At 53.9% G+C, this 18423-nt stretch overlaps 2 protein-coding genes across 2 annotated transcripts; both read right to left on the reverse strand.

Moving 5' to 3' along the window:
• Positions 1-1033: 1033 nt before the first annotated feature.
• On the reverse strand, positions 1034-12455 carry DDA1 (DET1 and DDB1 associated 1). Its single transcript, XM_010330134.3, has 5 exons — positions 12316-12455; positions 6057-6137; positions 5774-5825; positions 4466-4527; positions 1034-1771 (listed from the first exon to the last, which is right to left on the reverse strand). The coding sequence occupies exons 1-5, from the start codon at positions 12316-12318 to the stop codon at positions 1661-1663; spliced, it is 309 nt and encodes a 102-aa protein (XP_010328436.1). The 5' UTR covers positions 12319-12455; the 3' UTR covers positions 1034-1660.
• A 2681-nt stretch (positions 12456-15136) lies between these two features.
• On the reverse strand, positions 15137-16174 carry MRPL34 (mitochondrial ribosomal protein L34). The gene is made up of 2 exons (XM_003942262.3): positions 16033-16174; positions 15137-15813 (listed from the first exon to the last, which is right to left on the reverse strand). Exons 1-2 carry the CDS (start codon positions 16095-16097, stop codon positions 15600-15602), a joined length of 279 nt encoding a protein of 92 aa, XP_003942311.1. The 5' UTR covers positions 16098-16174; the 3' UTR covers positions 15137-15599.
• Positions 16175-18423: the final 2249 nt, after the last annotated feature.

Here is an 18423-nt window from a genome sequence, read left to right on the forward strand (position 1 = left end):
CCTGGCTCACATGGCAAAACCCTGTCTCTACTAAAAATAGCAAAATTAGCTGGGTGTGGTGGTGGGCACCTGTAATCCCAGCTACTTGGGAGGCTGAGGTAGGAGAATCACTTGAACGTGAGAGGTGGAGGTTGCAGTGAGCCCAGATCTTGCCACTGCACTCTAACCTAGGCGACAGAGCAAGACTCCATCTCAAAAAAAAAAACAACAGCCACTCATGGTGGCATGCGCCTGTGGTCCCAGCTACTTGGGAGGCCGAGGTGGGAGGAATGTTCGAGGTGCAGGCTGCAGTGAGCTGTGATCGCACCACTGCGCTCCAGCCTGGGCAACAGGGTGAGACCCTATCTTGAAAGAAACAAAAAACAAACAAAGGAAAACTGAGACCCCACCCAAGTGGGGGCAATTAGGGGAGAAGTGGTGTTCCCCCAGCCCTAGGCTTAGAGGTCAGGGCCACAAACCTTCTGCCCAGAGCCTGAACACCCCTTACATACCCAAGCTCAGCCCAAAAGCCAGCCCTGCTGGCGGAGGAGGGCCCATGAGCAGCCATGGCACATGCCAACCGCCCAAGGTTCCGTGCAGCTCCTCTATGACCCAGTAGGGTGAGGCCACCGCCCAGGCCAGCAACACCGGCCAGATGCCATCTGCGCTGTCACTGTGCCTCAGAGGAGTGGCAGAGGCCCTAGACCCCAGGCCCCCAGGTGAGGCTGGCCGTCTCTGCGGTAGCTGACAGGCATGCTGCCCTGCTCGGCGGTATCCCAGGCAGAAGGCCGACCCTGCTCCATCCTCAGCACTACGGACCGTCTCAGGAATGACCTGTCCTCAGGGTCACCTTGGCAGGAGAGGCAGAGGGGATGGTCCAGGCAGGTCTTGGCCTTGAGCATGATGGCCTCAGCAAGCCCATGAGAGAATCCAGCTGGTGCTGGGGCCCCTGGCGTGGGAGGCCCTTCTCATTCCTCTTGGTGACAACAGAGATGACTCCCAGAGGCTCCATCCTCTGCGGTCAAGGTGTGTGGAGCAAAGACGCGAGGTCAAGTAGGAAAGACCCTTTTATTGGGGTGGACACGGAGCACTCACTAGTCCATGATAAAATGACTCAAGAGAAAGATCCCCAGGGCCAACTTCTCCCCGATATGCGCACACGCTCAGAGTGAGGTCTGGGCATGGGAGAGTTCTGGGCGGAACGCGGGACAAGACCGAGGCTCAAGGGCCTGGACCGGTGTTGGGGGAGAGAAGGCTGCTCAGCTGTCCTGATGGGTCCGGCCACCCCGGGCCCGTCCCTGCTGCCCAGCCACAGTGAAGCCCCCGCTAGAGACCCTCACAAACACGCTCTGGTTCTCTGGAGGAGAACTGGGGGTGGGAGTCGGGGAACTGGCCAGGTGGAAGGCGGGGGTCAGGGGGACAATGTTGTTTTTTTTTTTTTAAAAAGCATCTACCAACATCACACTACTGGGTCTGATGTCCCCTTTAACCAACGCTTGATACAGGTTACAGCATAAATAAAAACTCAAGGAAAATAAATACATCGGCTCCTATGAGGTTGGAGGTGTGACGCAGGGTGTGGATGGGCAGGCGGGCGGGCAGGGTGCTTACACATGGTGGGCGGGCGGGTGGGTGACCGAGGAGCAGACACGGCAGGAGGCGCCTGTCGGGAGCGAGAGTCTTAAGTGTCCTCATGCATGTCTGGGCTGTCGGTCCGCGCCACCTTGCGGGGGGGCGCCGAGCTCTCGCCTTCCAGCTCCACTTGCTCCTGGTCTCTCTTCTTGGCAGCGTTCTGGGGACGGGGGAAAGACAGGGGCTGTGAGTCTCTTCTTTTGGACAGGATCTCACTCTGTTGCCTAGGCTGGAGTGCAGTGGTACAGTCATAGCTCACTGTAGTCTCAGCCTTCTGGTTCAAGCGATCCTCCCAGCTCAGCCTCCGGAGTAGCTGGGGCTACAGGCACACACCGCCATGCTTAATATTTCTATTTTCGGTAGAGATGGGGGTCTCACTGTGTTGCCCAGCCTGAAGATGCAAGTCTTCATGGGGGTGAAGCTCCCAGAGTCCTAATGCCAGCCCAGGCCCCCTGCAGCAGCATCACAGAGGCAGGCCTGGAGGGCAGTAGGGTGGCCCAAGGTACCTGGCTGGACAGCCCCTCCTACCACCAGGACCTGCCCTGCTAAGCCCTGCCCGGGGCACATCCTGGGCCCAAGGCTGGTGATAGACAGGTGTTTCCTGTGCACCTGGAGGAGTCACCACCACCGCTTTCAATGACCCACACAGGGCTGGTTTCTCAAGCACTCAAGAGGCACAATCCACCCAGCCTGGGGACAAAGGCCCTTTGGAAGCCAATGGGGATACCGCACATTGACGCCAAAGAAGAGAAGCACACGTCTCCTTCCCCACTGTGGGAACCAAGGCCTTGGGGGCAGAAGGGGCGGGGCTGGGCCCAGCAACTTGGATTTTCAGAAGCTGTCACTTTGTCACAGAGTCCCCCCACCTTCCAACTTTGTCCAGGGCAGGTTGCCATCCACTGTTCAATGTTAGAAAAAAATCAAACTGACCACATTGCAGAACAACAGGGAGAGATTTTTCATTAAGAAAAAAAAAAGGCCAAGCATGGAGCTCACACCTGTAATCCCAGCACTTTGGGAGGCCGAGACAGATGGATCATTTGAGGTCAGGTGTTCAAGAGTAGCCTGGCCAACATGGCGAAACCCTGTCTCTACTAACAATACAAAAATTAGCTGGGCGTGGTGGTGTGCACTTGTAATCCCAGCTACTCAGGAGGCTGAGACAGGAGAATGGCTTGAACCTGGGAGGCGGAGGTTGTCGTGAGCCGAGAGAGCGTCACTGCACTCCAGCCTGGGCGAAAGCATGAGACTCTGTTAAAACAACAAAAAAAGACCAGCTTAGGCAACGTGGTGAAACTCCTAAAATACAAATACATGGTAGTACATGCCTGTAATCCCAGCTACTTGCGAGACTGAGGCGGGAGAATGGTTTGAGCCTGAGAGGAGGAGGTTGCAGTGAGCCGAGATCACGCCACCGTACTCCAGCCTGGGCAACAGAATGAGACCCCCCATCTCAAAAAAAAAAAAAAAAAAAAAAAAGGAAAAGAAAAAGGAGAAAAAAATGTCCCATGTGCAGAGGAAGCCTCTGGGAAGGGAGCTGGGGCACCAGAGGTGGGGAAAGATGCCTCTTGACTGCAACTACACCCTCTCATTTTTTTTTTTGAGACAGAGTTTCGCTCGTTACCCAGGCTGGAGTGCAATGGCGCGATCTCGGCTCACCGCAACCTCCGCCTCCTGGGTTCAGGCAATTCTCCTGCCTCAGCCTCCTGAGTAGCTGCGATTACAGGCACGCGCCACCACGCCCGGCTGATTTTTTGTATTTTTAGTAGAGACGGGGTTTCACCATGTTGACCAGGATGGTCTGGATCTCTCGACCTCGTGATCTACCCGCCTCGGCCTCCCAAAGTGCTGGGATTACAGGCGTGAGCCACCGCGACCGGCCCCACCCTCTCATTTTTAACTGGTATTTTTTAAAGACACGGTCTGGCTCTGTTGCCCGGGCTGGAAGTGCAATGGCACGATCACAGCTCACTGCAGTCTCGACCTCCTGGGCTCAAGCAATCCTCCTGCCTCACCCTCCTCAGTAGCTGAGATTACAGTAACATGCCTCTACGGCTGGCTAATTTTTTAATTCTTGTAATTTTTAGTGACAGGGTTTTGCTATGTTGCCTAGGCTGGTCTCGAACTCCTGGTCTCATGCCATCCTCTCGCCTCAGCCTCTCAAGCAGTTATGGGCGTGAATCACCACACCCAGCCACACCCACTCCTGTTGCCTAGATTTTTTTTTTTTTTTTTTTTTTTAGATGGAGTTTCACTCTCGTCGCCCAGGCTGGAGTGCAATGGTGTGACCTTGGCTCACCGCAACCTCCGCCTCCCAAGTTCAAGCAATTCTCCTGCCTCAGTCTCCCAAGTGACTGGGATTACAGGTGTGCTCCACCACGCCTGGCTAATTTTTAAATTTTTAGTAGACACGGCGTTTTACCATGTTGGTCAGGCTGGTTTCAAACTCCTGACCTCGGGTAATCCACCTGCCTCAGCCTCCCAAAGTGCTGGGATTACAGGCATGAACCACCTCGCCCAGCCCTAAGTCGCCTAGATTTTTAATCACGTGTACAGGTTTCACCATCAGAACAGATTCTATCTAGTTCTTACCAATATAGTCTACCTAACGCCAGGGCCAGGGGAAGCCTGAGGCTTTGGTGTCCAGCCTCCTGAGCACCGGTGTCCTGTGGCCTCTACACAGCGGTTCCTGCCACTGGAACGCTCTTCCTTCTCCTGGATCACCGGGGGCCCTCCTACCCAGCCCTCAAGGCCCTGCTCCAGTCACTAGAGTCCTTCCTGTGCCCACAGCCCCTGCCAGGTGCCTTGCCTCTGTCCACCCAAAATCCCAGCACCAGAGCCCTGCAGGCCTCACCTTTTTGTCCCATTGCTGATGCAGGTAGCGCAGAAGGATGTTTGTCTTTTCTGTCACGATGACTAAGGAGGAAAGACAGAGAAAGTTGCAGACACCTCCCCTCCCTGGGCTCCTCACCTGACTCTGCCCTTAGGAGGTCATTCTGGGGCTGGAATTCAATACCCCTGACTCCAGAGATCTCCAAATGCCCCATGTTTTTGCTTCTGAACACATACAGCCACTCCCAGAGGCCTGAGCCAGCAGCCTGCAGGGCCCCTGCTCCCTGTGCAAGGGATTCCAAGCGCCAGCACTGACACTCTCATGCCTGTGTTTCTCCCAGCAGACTAGGAGCACATGTTGCGTCACTGTACCCAGAGACCACACAGCCCTACCCCGCAGGCTCTGATAAATGCTTTCAGAGCAGGGTCTCACTCGGTCACCCCGACTGAAGTAATCATAGCTCACTGCAGCCTGGAGCTCCTGGGCTCAAGTGATCCTCTTGCCTCAGCCTCCCAAGTAGCTGGCACTATACACACATGCCACCATGCCCAGCTAACATATATATATATATGTATGTGTATACATATATGAGTATGTGTATATATATGCATATGTGTGTATATATATATATACATATATATGCTTTTTGGTGGAAACAGGTTCTCACTATGTTGCTCAGGCTGGTCTTGAACACCTGGCTTCAAGCAATCCTACTGCTTTGGCCTCCCAAAATGCTGAGGTCATAGGCGGGAGCCACCCGCCTGGTGTGGAGCCTTTTTGAACATTTAAACTAAGACAGCAGGACCAAGTCCTCCTGCACCATGGGCCCCTCCACCTGGACCCCTTCCCCTCACTGCCACCCAGGCTTGGCTGGATCCCCAGCCCAGGCCGCTGTAGCCCTCTGCGGCCTCCCTGCCCGCTACTACTTGTTGTGGGATCAGAGTTCTCGCCCGACCTCATTTGACAGGGAGGGGAAAGGGCCAGTGAGCAGCAGACAAGGGACAAGTTGCAGGCCACTTTGGGCCGGCTATGGATCCCAGTGTGTCCCAGTCAGGAGATGTCCAGGCAAAGCCAGGTTTCCGGCGATCCCCAGAGGCTGGGAGCGGACAGGCATCCACGTGTGCGTCCCCAGGCTGGGGCCCCCGCGGTCCCTCCTGCACCTCCCCGGAAACCCTCCCCGACCCAACCGGACTCAGCAGCCAGCATGTAAACCTAAGCCGAGTGTGTGACCTGGGCGGGGACTGAAGATAACCTCTCCGTGCCATGCTGCGGTCACCGAACCCCGATCCTCAGCAGCCAGAATGGGACAGACTGACAGTGGCCACTTACTCTGTTCAGACGGGTACTCTCGGGTGGGCAGGTAGACTGAGGGCCGTCGGTTCTGCAGGAGGGTTGGGAAGGGATGGGTTAGGAGAAGCACACGGGCCTGGGGTCTCCTCCCTCGACTTGGCATCCACCCTTCAGTGCACATCGGAAGACAGTCAAGAATGTGGATGGGGTGGGCTTGAATTTCGGCCTCTGTTCCGGCCAAGATCCCAATCGGAGAACACAAGCTGCCCCCAGGCCCCCGGAAGCGTCCCAATCCCTCCCAGCCCCAGGAACAGGCACTCACCGAGGCTTTGCACACGGAGTCCGCATGAAATCGACTAAAATTGCTTTTGTTGTAGACAGGCAGTCCTTTCAAAAAATCTGCCTAGAAGACACGGAAGACGGTACATGAGAAACCAGGCAACGTGCCGGCATCCCTGGAGCACCTGCGGGGTGACTGCTGGGTTCCTTCTTCCCACTGTTCTTTGTAGTTCAAGTTTTCCAGAACACACCCTTGAGCTGGCTGCTGGATACACTGCCGGAACCAGAGAAAAGTAACCAAGCCAGGCTAAGTGCACGTCCTCCGGGGGGGTTCTCATGACAGCCCCCTAACTAGGTAAGAGGTGGGGAAATTGAGGCTGCAAGAGAACAGGCCACTGGTTAAAAGTCATACTGCAGCGAGCTCAGGCCTATAATCCCAGCCCTTCGGGAAGCCAAGGTGGACAGTTCACCTGAAATCAGGAGTTCAAGACCAGCCTAGCCAATATGGCAAAACCCCATCTCTACTAAAAACAGAAAAATTAGCCAGGCGTGGTGGTGCACGCCTGTAATACCAGCTACATAGAAGGCTGAGGCTGGAGAATCGCTGGAACCCAGGAGGCAGAAGTTACAGTGAGCCGAGATCATGCCATTGCACTCCAGCTTGGGCGACAGAGTGAGCTTCCGTCTCAAAAAACAACAAAAAAAGTCACACCGCAGCGAGTAAGCAGCAGGGTGGACAGTCAGACCTGGGCCCTCCCAACAGCCCACAAAGAAGGGGTGGCCGCGGCCCCCTGGGTGCAGCTGTGCTCAGTAACACATTAAACTCCTAGGGCTGGTTTCCACCAATCCACCTTTGACAGGGTCCTAGGACAGAGACTACTCCATCCCAAGAAACCCATGCGACAGTGTCACGATAAACGGAGCTCAGGGAGCAGGGGCCTGGTCTATGGGAGTCTCAGCTACACAGGAACAGGAGCTCAGGGTTTCCCAAGCTTCCTACATCTGATCAAACCCAGAAATCTGCATTTGAATCTGTTCTCCAGGTTTTTTGTTCCTCACTGCAACCTCCGCCTCCCAGGTTCAAGTGATTCTCCTGCCTCAGCCTCCCCAGTAGCTACGATTACAGATGCCTGCCACCATGCCCAGCTAACTTTGTTTTTGTATTTTAGTAGAGATGGGGTTTCACCATGTTGGCCAAGTCTCAAACTCCTGACTTCAAGTGATCCACCCGACTCGACCTCCGAAAATGCTGGGATTACAGGCGTAAGCCAGCACGCCTGGCCTCTCTCCAGGTTTTTAAAGCTGGCTTTTTAATTTTTATGATGGAGTCTCACTCTGTTGCCCAAGCTGGAATGCAGTGGTGTGATCTCGGCTCACTGCAACCTCCACCTCCTAGGTTCAAGTAATTCTCGTGCCTCAGCCTCCCAAGTAGCTGAGTGTGGTGTGAGCCACCACATCCAGTCCCTTAGAGCTAACTTTTTATAAAATGCTGTGTGAGGCCGGGCACAGTGGCTCATGCCTGTAATCTCAGCAATTTGGGAGGCTGAGGGAGGCAGATCACATGAGGCCAGGAGTTCAAGACCAGCCTGGCCAACATGGTGAAACCCCATCTCTACTAAAAATACAAAAATTAGCCAGGTGTGGTGGCACACACCTGTAATCTCAGCTACTTGGGAGGCTGAGGCAGGAGACTCGCTTGAACCTGAGAAGCAGAGGCTTCAGTGAGCCGAGATTGCACCACTGCACTCCAGCCTGGGGGAGAGAACGAGACTCTGTCTCAAAAAAAAAAAAAAGTCAATAAAAGAAAACGCTGTGTGGACTAAAGTAACCAGGGTTTGGGACTGGTCAGTTCCAGGGCTGCTCCTGGGGTCCCCATACCCCAAAGCTGGCCAAAAGGTCTGAACCTGCCCTGTGAGGGGAGAATGCCCTGTCCACGGCACGGAACCTGGGCCCCTTACGGGGAGAGGACCACAGCCTGAGAGAAGCAGGATGTCCTCTCCCTATCGCTGGTTTCCGGGGCAGGGGACTTGGCCACCTAAGTGTTCAGGTCCAAGTGGCTTCAGAACAGCAACAACAGAATCCATTCACTCTTCACAAGCCCTTTTCGGCTGGGCACAGTGGCTCACGCCTGTAATCCCAGCACATTGGGAGGCCAAGGTGGGCAGATCACCTGACCTCAGGAGTTCAATACCAGCCTGGCCAACACAGTGAAACCCTGTCTCTACCAAAAACACAAAAATTAGCCACGTGTGGTGGCAGGCACCCGTAATTCCAGCTATTTGGGAGGCTGAGGCAGGAGAATGGCTTGATCCTGGGAGGCAGAGGTTGCAGCGAGCTGAGATTATGCCACTGCACTCCAGCCTGGGCAACAGAACCAGACTCTGTCTCAAAAAAAAAAAAAAAGAAGAAGAAAACAAAAAAGCCCTTTTCAACCAGTCAGTGAGGCCTGGAGTCGGACAGTGGCGGGGCTGCCTGCTGCAGGCCTTCCCATATGGCCTGTCCTGAACGGGGCCCTCCTGAGTTCACTATGTATGATCTCCTGACCCAAAGAGCCGGTGGGTAGTGTCTCCCTATCAAAGGCAAGGACACAAAGGCAGAGAGGTCACCCAGTCTCAGCCAGAAAACCAGGGGGCTGACTCGAACCCATGTGTGCCCAGCCTTGGAAGCCAACCTCCTTCTCTTCATCACATGCCTGAAATCAAAGACTAGAGCCCCTGCAGGCTACAGAGCTAGAAGAGAGGGCCATCCCTCGATTCCTGAGGCCCAAGAGAGCTGTCCTGGGAGTAGCTGCCATTCAGACAATTTCCCACCACTCTCTGGGACAGGCGAGAGCAGCAGTTGCTATGATATCCAACCAGTAAAGAGCAGAAAGAGGGACCTCTGCTGGTCCCTCTCAGGAAGCTGGAATGCGCCTGGGTGGGCCTCCCCCTCCCACCTGGAGACAGTCCTCACATTTGGATGACCTACTGCCCCAGGACCAGCTCAAAGTCCCTCAAATCTGCTTCCCCTCCCATCCTAAGATGTCAGCCTGAGCTCAGTCCCCAGCTCTGAGTCCAGCTTCATTCATTCTGCAAGGTCTTCTGGAGCCCTACCAGGCACCAGGGCACTGGACTGAGCCACCATGGAGCTGCGCCTGGCCTTGGGATGGTGTGGGGCACAGAGCTGCACAGTGCGTGGGAAGTGGCTGCGGGACAGGGTGCCTCAAGGGCACTGGGCAGAGCTCTGGTCCATTCGGGGCATTAGGGAGGGCTGCCCAGATGCAGGGATGCAGGCACTGAGACCTGAAGCGTGAGGGGGGGCCCTGTCCCCCTTCACAGCCCTGGCCCAGCTTGCCCCTGCTGGGCTCTCGTTACCCACAACCTCTGTCACACATACCCTCTAGCAATGCCCCTCATGTCTCCATATGGCAAATACCTGCTAACCTCCCCACCAGCTCCAACCCATTCCTTGCCCTTCTGCTCTCCCCGCACTTCGAGAGCCTCTCCCAGAGCCTCCGTCACACCCTGGCGAGGTCATCTGTTTATACACCCACCTCCCTGGCTGGACTAGTACCACCCTGGGGACAGAAGGTTGACTCAACCCTGGCAGGGCTTGCCTGGGGCCTGGAGGCTAAGTGGCAAGAGGTGCAGGCATCTGGGTGTTCTGCTCTCAGTCTTGGCTCAGCCCATCCCTGGCTGTGACCTGGGATGAGTGACCTCCCATCCTCTGGGCCTCCCTGTGAAGGGAGGCATTCCAACAGGGCTACCTCTCAGGGTTACTCTGAGTCATAAGACAACAAGGGGAAGGCTTTGCCTGGAGCTCCCTCAAGGGCAGTCTCTAGGATCAACATGTCTGTGCTGAACAAATGAATGAAGGCGGGGCACGTTCAGCCTTCCCACCCTTGCTAAGCTGGAAAACAAGGCCTCGAGACATGGGAGTCAGGGGACGGGGGAACCCTCATCTCAGCCAGACAAATGCCAGCCACAGCTGGGCCCTGCAGCCATCCACTGCCTCAGCAGACACGCACTGACAAAGTCCCACTGCAGGTAGCCTGCCAGGGACCCAACAAAGAGATGAGGAAGAGAAGCACTGTGCTGACAGCAAAGAGACGTGGGGCCTCCCAAAGTCAGGAAGGGCCTCGATCACAGAAGGAAGAGTGCTCTGAGCAGAAAGAGCATCAGGTGCAAAGGCACTGGGGTGGCAGGAACCTGGAGTGTGAGGAAGTGAAAACAAGGCCAGGGTGGGAGTGGCTGAAGCTCACAGAGTGGAGATGAAGTCATAAAGGTGGCCAGGGGCCTCAGGGTGAGAAGGACAGCCAGGGTCATCCGGGTTACAACAGGAAGCCCCGGAGTATTTTATAGGCAGTATCATTTGGGTCAGGCGCAGTGGCTCATGCCTGTAATCCCAGTACTTTAGGAGGCCAAGGCACATGGTTCACCTAAGGTCAGGAGTTTGAGAGCAGCCTAACCAACATGGAGAAACCCCATCTCTACTAAAAATGCAAAAATTAGCCAGGTGTGGTGGCGCATGCCTGTAATCTCAGCTACTCGGGAGGCTGAGGCAGAAGAATCACTTGAATTCGGAAGGCGGAGGTTGCAGTGAGCCGAGATTGCGCCATTGCACTCCAGCCTGGGCAACAAGAGTGAAACTCCATCTCAAAAAAAAAAAGAAAGAAAGAAAGAAAGAATGTAGTATCACTTGATGCACATCTTTAAAAGCTCCTTCTGAGGCCCTGGGTAGTGGCTGACGCCTGTAATCCCATCACTTTCAGAGGCTGAGGCAGGAGAATCGCTTGAACCCAAGAGTTAGAGACCAGCCTGGGCAACATATGGAGACCCCATCTCTCCAAAAAGTACAAAAATGAGCAGAGTATGGTGGCATGTGCCTGTGGTCCCAGCTACTCGGGAGGCTGAGGTGGAAGGATCTCTTGAGCCTGGGAAGTGGAGACTGCAGTGAGCTGTGATCGCTCCACTGCACTCCAGCCTGGGCGGCAGAGGGAGACCCCGCCTCCAAAGAACAACTCCTTCTGGTTCAGGTGAATTATGAACTGTCAAAGGAGTGGGATCAAGGCTAGGAGACCAGGGAGGAGGCTGAGGCAGGTACCCAGGTGGGAGGTGGCAGTACCTGCACTAGAGTGTGAAGCCATGGAGGGATTCAGGTGTGTTCTGAAGACAGAGCTAATCAAATTCACTTATGACTGGCTGCAGATATGAGAGCGTACCAAGGCATCAAGGACAACGCCCAGGCTTGGGGACCTGCACACTAGAAATGCACCCTCCCATTTCCTTCCTGAAAGGGACTCTTCCTTTCATCCCGACCACATCCCAAGGACTGTGGATTGTGGGCTGGGACTCTGGGTCAGGGGGCAAAGGGGTCTTGACTTTCCTTGCCCAAACTTCCCATCACCCTTCCCAGCCCTGAGGATGCCAACTAGTGGGGGTTGAGGAGTGGCTTTAGCTCCCCTCTGAGGGTGGAATACCATCCCACTTTTCAGGTGAGGAGACCGAACCCCAAAGAACCACCAGACCCAAATCCCAGGAAGACTGAGGACCTCTGAAGGAATTTCAGCCTTCCAAGTCAGGTGGGGACGATCCACACTTCATGATAAGGGAACAGCTAGAAGAGAATGTCACTGGCCTCGAGTCGCCCAGCTCATCTGCTGAGCATTCACTGTCCTGGGTCCTTTACGACGTCAGTTGCCTAAATTGTCACCATCCTATGAGGTTCAGACTACCGCTACTGTCATTTGACAGGGGCAACCCCGTTCGGACCGAAGAGATAAAGCTGTTCATTCTAAGGGGCAGGTAAGGGCCCAGAATAGCGGAGGTGGGGTCAGGACCCGGGGGACCGGGACAGTCGGCGATGTCGCACTTCCTTTGGCGACAAAGCCCTGCATGTCGCCGCGCCAAGCCCCCTCCCCCGCCCCGCGGCCCAGGCTGGCTACCTAATTATCCTGAACTGAAGACATCCAGGCCCGGCCCGCCGAGGCCAAGGCCAGACCAGGGGGTCTTACGCGACCCCAACCCCACCCCAGACGATTTCCGGGGGGGAGGGGGAGGAGCCGTAACCCGGAAATGAATGAGTTGTCAAGGCCTGGTATCCTAGATGAGGTCAGGGGTCGGAGAAGGAGTGGTGGTGGGATCGGCAGGAAGCTCTTGGTAGGGTATGGGGGTCGAAGGTCACAGCTGAGTGTGAGGGGCGGGAGCGGGGCCGAGGAGGCCGGGCAGGGCGGAGCGGGGTCTAGGGGGATACCGGAGGTGGGTGGGACCAAGGCGCCATTTTGTCTAGCGGAGGGGGAGTAAAGGCCTGAAGGCCATCCTCACCATCTTCTGTTTCTTCCGTAGCCGCCTCGGCCGCCGCCTCAGCCTCCACCGCCGCCACCACAGCCGCCTTCTTAGCCGCCGCCTCACAGTAACTTCCAGCCTCGGCACAGCCCACACTGATGGCGCCACCGCGCCCCGTCATTGGTCTGCACTCTAGCCCCGCCCTTTATGTGAGAGCTTTGCTCGCTCCCATTGGCATCATCCAGCTAATTCATGCGTCCATTGGCTGCCACGCCTCCTCCCTTTGTGATCAAGTTCGATTGAAGAAGCAAAGCCCCGCCCGGGACTTGGAAGCAATGAAAGGTGAGATCCGGAAGTGGGCGGAGCCACCGGCCGCGAAATCTATTGGGAGTTGTAGTTTACATCTACAAGAGTCTCCCTAGGGCTTTTGTGTGGCTCTGCGTGTTTTTAAATATATATTTGTTCTTTGTTCTTATCTTATTTTTTATTTTTATTATTAATTATTTTGTTTTTGAGACAGAGTCTCACTCCGTCTCTCAGGCTGGAGTGCACTTGCGCCATCTCGGCTCACTGCAACCTTCGCCTCCCAAGTTCAAGCGATTGTGCTGCCTCACCCTCCCGAATAGCTGGAATTACAGATGTGCGTCACCACGCCCAGCTAATTTTTGTATTTTTAGTAGAGACGGAGTTTCATCATGTTGGCCAGGCTGGTCTCGAACTCCGGACCTCAGATGAACCACCCACCTTGGCCTCCCAAAGTGCTGGGATTATAGGCGTGGACTACCGCGCCCACCCGTGTCTGGTTTGTGGTTTTTTGTTTTTTTCTTTTTCTTTTTTTTTTTTTTTTTTTGAGACAGAGTCTTACTCTGTTGCCCAGACTCGAGTGCAAAGGCGCGGTACCTCCGTCTCCCAGGTTGAAACGATTCTCCTGCCTCAGCCTTCCAAGTAGCTGAGATTACAGGCGCCTGCCACAACGCCCAGCTAAATTTTGTATTTTTAGTAGAGATGGGGTTTCACCATGCTGGCCAGGCTACTCTGGAACTCCTGACCTCATCATCCACCTGCTTCGGCCTCCCAAAGCGCTGGTGTAAGCCACCATGCCCGGCCATCTGTGTGTTTTTAAGATATGGCGTGGGTGGGGCGGCCTCACTATGTTTCCCAAGCTGGTCTCAAACTTCTGGCCTCAAGGAATCCTCCAGACTCAGCCCCCCAAAGTTCTGGGAGCCATCATGCCCGAATCATCTTGTGTTAATCATGTTTTTAAAAAAGCCCTAGGAGAATCATTAACTCCCTATCTCCTCCTCAAGACCCTCTTGCTCAAACACCCCCCGTAGCTCCCTAGTATTCAATCCTACCTCATTGGCCCCATTTATGGGCCCCTGCGGCCTTCATCACCCACCTGTGTCCTCACCTCTAACCAATCACTCCTACGTCTGGGCCCTCCCAGACCTTGATTTCCTCCAAGAAGACTTCCCTGACTGCATTCTTCAAAAAAGGCAAGTCAGTTCCGGCAGATTGGGGTCAGATTAAAAAAACAACAACAAAAAAAGGCAAGTCAGATACCTTCACTGAGCTCCTACAGCCCTCACAACCCCTCTCCCAGCCCTGACACTGCTGTGTCCAAACTGCCTCCCTCACTTCCACAGCAAAGACTGAGCACCCAGCACATAGCAATTGCACAGTGAAATTGCTAAATGGGCCAGGCACAATGTCTTGCACCTGTAATCCCAGCACTTTGGGAGGCGGAGGCAGGAGGATCATAAGGTCAGGAGTTCAAGACCAGCCTGGCCAACATGATAAACTCCCATCTCTACTAAAAATACAAAAATTAGCTGGGCGTGGAGGCAGTCACCTGTATTCCCCGCTTCTTGGGAGGCTAAGACAGGAGAATCGCTTGAACCCAGGAGGCGGAGGTTGCAGTGGGCTGAGACGGTGCCATTGCACTTCAGCCTGGGCAACAGAGAAAGACTCTGTCTCAAAAAAAAATTAAGTTGCTAACTGGAAGCTACTAAGTATTATTACTCTAACAGCAACAGAGCAGAGGAGAAAGGAGCGCTGTATTTTATAGGCAACAAATGTGCCTCACAGAGCAGGGTCCTTCCTCAAAATCACACCTCCCCAAGGGCAGGTGGAAAATTCAAACTCCTTAACAGCTGCAGTTCAAGACCAGCCTGGCTAACATGGCGAAACCCGGTCTCTACTAAAAATACAAAAATTAGCCGGGTGTGGTGGTTCATGCCTGTAATCCCAGCACTTTGGGAGGGCGAGGCAGGCGGATCATGAGTCAAGAGATGGAGACCATCCTGGGTGAAATCCCATATCTACTAAAAAAAAAAAAAAAAATACAAAAATTAGCTGGGTGTGGTAGTACGAAGCTGTAGTCCCAGCTACTCAGGAACATGAAGCAGGAGAGTCGCTTGAACCCAGGAGGCAGAGGTTGCAGTGAGCTGAGATCACGCCACTGCACTCCAGCCTGATGACAGAGTGACACTCCACCTCAAAAAAAAAAAAAAAAAAAAAAATTAGCTGGGTGTGGTGGTGGGCACCTGTAGTCTCAGCTACTCAGGAGGCTGAGGCAGGAGAATCCTTTGAACCCAGGAGTTGGAGGTTGCAGTAAGCCAAGATCATGCCACTGCACTCCAGCCTGGGCGACAGAGCAAGACTTGATCTAAAAAAGGAAAAAAAAAAAAAAAAGAGTTATAACACATGTAAGACAAGTGGTTAACAAACAGGTGTTCAAAAAAAAAAAAAAAAGAAAAAGGCAAGTAAAACTACCCTAACCCTAACCCCTAATCCCTAATCCGTAGTCCGGAACCCTAACCCTAAAAAAAAATAAAAATAAAATAATAATAAAGACAAGTGAAACTTTGAACATTTATTACACATTTAATAATATTTCAAAATTATTGATAATTCTTTTGGATGTAATAAGCTTTGTAATTACGTTTTCATGAGCTCTTATCGTGGAGAGATCCATTCTGGAATATTTACAGAAGAAATAATCTGATGACTGAGATACACTGGAAAAGAATCTAGGCTGGGGCAGGGATGGGTTGTAGGTAGTTGGTGGTCAGAGCTGTGTACTGGGTACACGGCGGTTCGTTGTACTGTCCTGCGGTCTGTTGCGCAGGTTCGACATTCTTCCTAATTCAAAAGCCTAAAAAGGGATTTGGCAAGTTCCCATCCAGACTTTAACGCCACAATACGAAGAACACTCAGGTCCGAGGCGTTCCTGCTCCCCAGCTCCCTGCAAAAACAGCGCCAGGCAAGGTCCAAGGCGAGGCGATGCTTTCACGGGGGTCCGGCCAGCAGCGTCGCGATCCTCAGTGGCTCAGCGACTTACGGCCCTTGAGCATTCGACGAAGGATGACCTGGACGCCGGCCGGCGTGCTCAGGCGCCGGATCCAGCCGTGCTTGTGCTTGCGTTTGATATTGCTCGGCTGATATTCGTTACCGCGAGCCTTGCCCCGGGCCTGCTGCGGGGTGGGGAGGCCCCAGGCGTCCGGGCATCCCAGCCAGGCCCGGGGTTGAAGCCACCTGCGTGGGTAGAAAGACGAAGAGAAAGGTCAGACCGGGCGCTGGGTGACCTCGGCGCTCAGTGTCTGAGCCTCGGCTCCCGCGGACAGAGCCTGGCTGCAACAGGCGCTCCATAAATGCGCAAAGCACGGGCAGGTCGTGCGGGCAGTAAACAGTGGCGCCAGCCTCAGACGCCGCCCTTATCCCCAGATTTGGGGAAGGGTCCCCCTGAGGACTTACCTGCCGCCCAGCAACGCTGTCGATCTACACGCGGGGCCCAACACCGATCCAGCGAAGAGAGCCATGTCGGCTGTAGGTCCCGCAGTCCCAGCCGCCAGCGATTCCGGAGCCTAGAGGCGCCGCAACCCTGGAAGAAAGGATTATGGGAAATGTAGTTTCTCCTAACATGGAAAAAACATGGCCGTTGGGGAAAACCCTGAAGCTCCAATCTGTATCCGCGGGTCAGTGTAGTTCTTCACATAAAACAACAGGTAGCAGGCGAACGGCGCCTTTCCAGCATGCGCGTGCGCACAAGACATTATCTCCCGGGGTCTGCTGGGAGTTGTAGTTTTCTCTCCTGTTGACCGGCAGAGGGTGCTCCGCAGTGGCTGGGCGCAGCTGGCGGCAGCCGCAGGAAGCGGCTGGTGGATCTTCCCACCCGCAGCGGGAGCTGGGCAGATGGCACACAGCTGTCTGACAGCTTGTCTTGGCCGCAGCCGAGTCTCCGCCTCTTGGCAGGAAGCCGAGGAGGCCTGAGTTCAAGCTCGCTGGGTATCCTTGGGGTGGTCCCTGCGCCTCTCTGGGCTTTCTCAATCCGTAAAACTCATGGATTGCAAGCTTGCCCCCATTTCGGGACTTAGAAGAATTTTCCTCTGTTTTTTTGTTTGTTTTTTTAGTTTTGTTTTGTTTGACACGCAGTCTTGCCCGGTCACTCAAGCAGGAGTGCAATGGCACGGTCTTGGCTCACTGCAACCTCCACATCTTTGAACCTGTGTTCAAGCGATTCTCCTGCCTCAGCCTCCCGAGTAGCTGGGATGGCAGGCGCCCGCCACCATGCCCGCTAATTTTTGTATTTTTAGTAGAGACGGGGTTTCACCATGTTAGCCAGGCTGGTCTCGAACTCCTGACCTCAGGTGATCTGTCCGCCTCGGCCTCCCAAAATGTTGGGATTACAGGCGTGAGCCACCGCGCCCAACCCTCTGTTGTTAGAACAAAAAAAAAGGGGGGGGAGAAATTTCTGATACTCAGATCTGAACCCCTCCCCTACTCACACACTATCCTTGGTTCCCCATTTCCCCAGGGAAAAACAGCTCAGTTCTCCCATCAGGCATGCAAAATCCTCTAAACCTGCCATCTTACATTTCAGCCACACTCTCCTCTCTGCTGATGTTCTCCTAACTCCCTTTTTTTAAAAAAAACAAAACAAAACAAAACAAAACCAAACCCTTGGAAGCAAGGATTGAGTGTGGCTCTTACCTGTAATTCCAGAACTTTGGGAGGCAGAGGAGGGAGGATCCCTTGGGGCCAGGTGTTTGAGACCAGCCTGGGCAATATGGCAAGACCCCTGTGTCTAAAAATTAAAAAAAAATTAACTGGGCATGGTCACAACCACCTATAGTCCCAGGTACTCAGAAGGTGAGGTGGCAGGATTCCCTTAACCCAGGAGATCCAGGCTGTAGTGGGCAATGATAGTGCCACTGCACTCCAGCCTGGGCAGTGGTGTGAGATCCTGTCTCAAAAAGAGAAAAGAAAAGAAAAAGAGGCCAGGCTCTATGGCTCATTCCTGTAATCCCAGAACTTTGGGAGGCTAGGGTGGGCAGATCACGAGGTCAGGAGTTTGAGACCAGCCTGGCCAAAATGGTGAAACCCCCACCTCTACTAAAAATACAAAAAAAAAAAAAATAGCTGGACAAGGTAGCAGGCGCCTTTAATCCCAGCTGCATGGGAGGCTGAGACAGGAGAATCCTTTGAACCCGGGAGGCAGAGGTTGCAGTGGGCCGAGATCGCACCACTGCACTTCAGCAGCCTGGGCGACAGAGCGAGACTCTGTCTCAAGAAAAAAAAAAAAAAAAGTTCTTTTGGCCAGGCACGGTGGCTCACTCCTATAATCCCAGCACTTTGGGAGGCCGAGGCGGGTGGATCACGAGGTCAAGAGATCGAGACCATCCTGGGCAACACGGTGAAACTCCGTCTCTACTAAAAATACAAAAAACTAGCTGGGCATGGTGGCACGTGCCTGTAATCCCAGCTACTCAGGAGGCTGAGGCAGGAGAATTGCCTGAACCCAGGAGGCGGAGGTTTCGGTGAGCCGAGATCGCGCCATTGCACTCCAGCCTGGGTAACAAGAGTGAAACTCCGTCTCCAAAAAAAAAAAAAAGTGGGGGGTGGGGAGTTGGGGAGAGAGCATGGGGAGAAACGCCAGATGTAGGTGAAGGGGAGGAAGGCAGCAAATCACACTGCCACGTGTGCACCTATGCAACAATCTTGCATGTTCTTCACATGTACCCCAAAACCTAAAATGCAATAAAAAAAAGAAGTCAAAACCCCCAAATTATGATATAAATACAATTCCAATTAAAATTTCAGTAAGATTTGTTTTCTTGGAAAAAAAAAAAAAAAAGTCCTCTTCTC

Source organism: Saimiri boliviensis, chromosome 14 (assembly GCF_048565385.1).
Source record: "Saimiri boliviensis isolate mSaiBol1 chromosome 14, mSaiBol1.pri, whole genome shotgun sequence".
Taxonomy (NCBI): Eukaryota; Metazoa; Chordata; class Mammalia; order Primates; family Cebidae; genus Saimiri; species Saimiri boliviensis.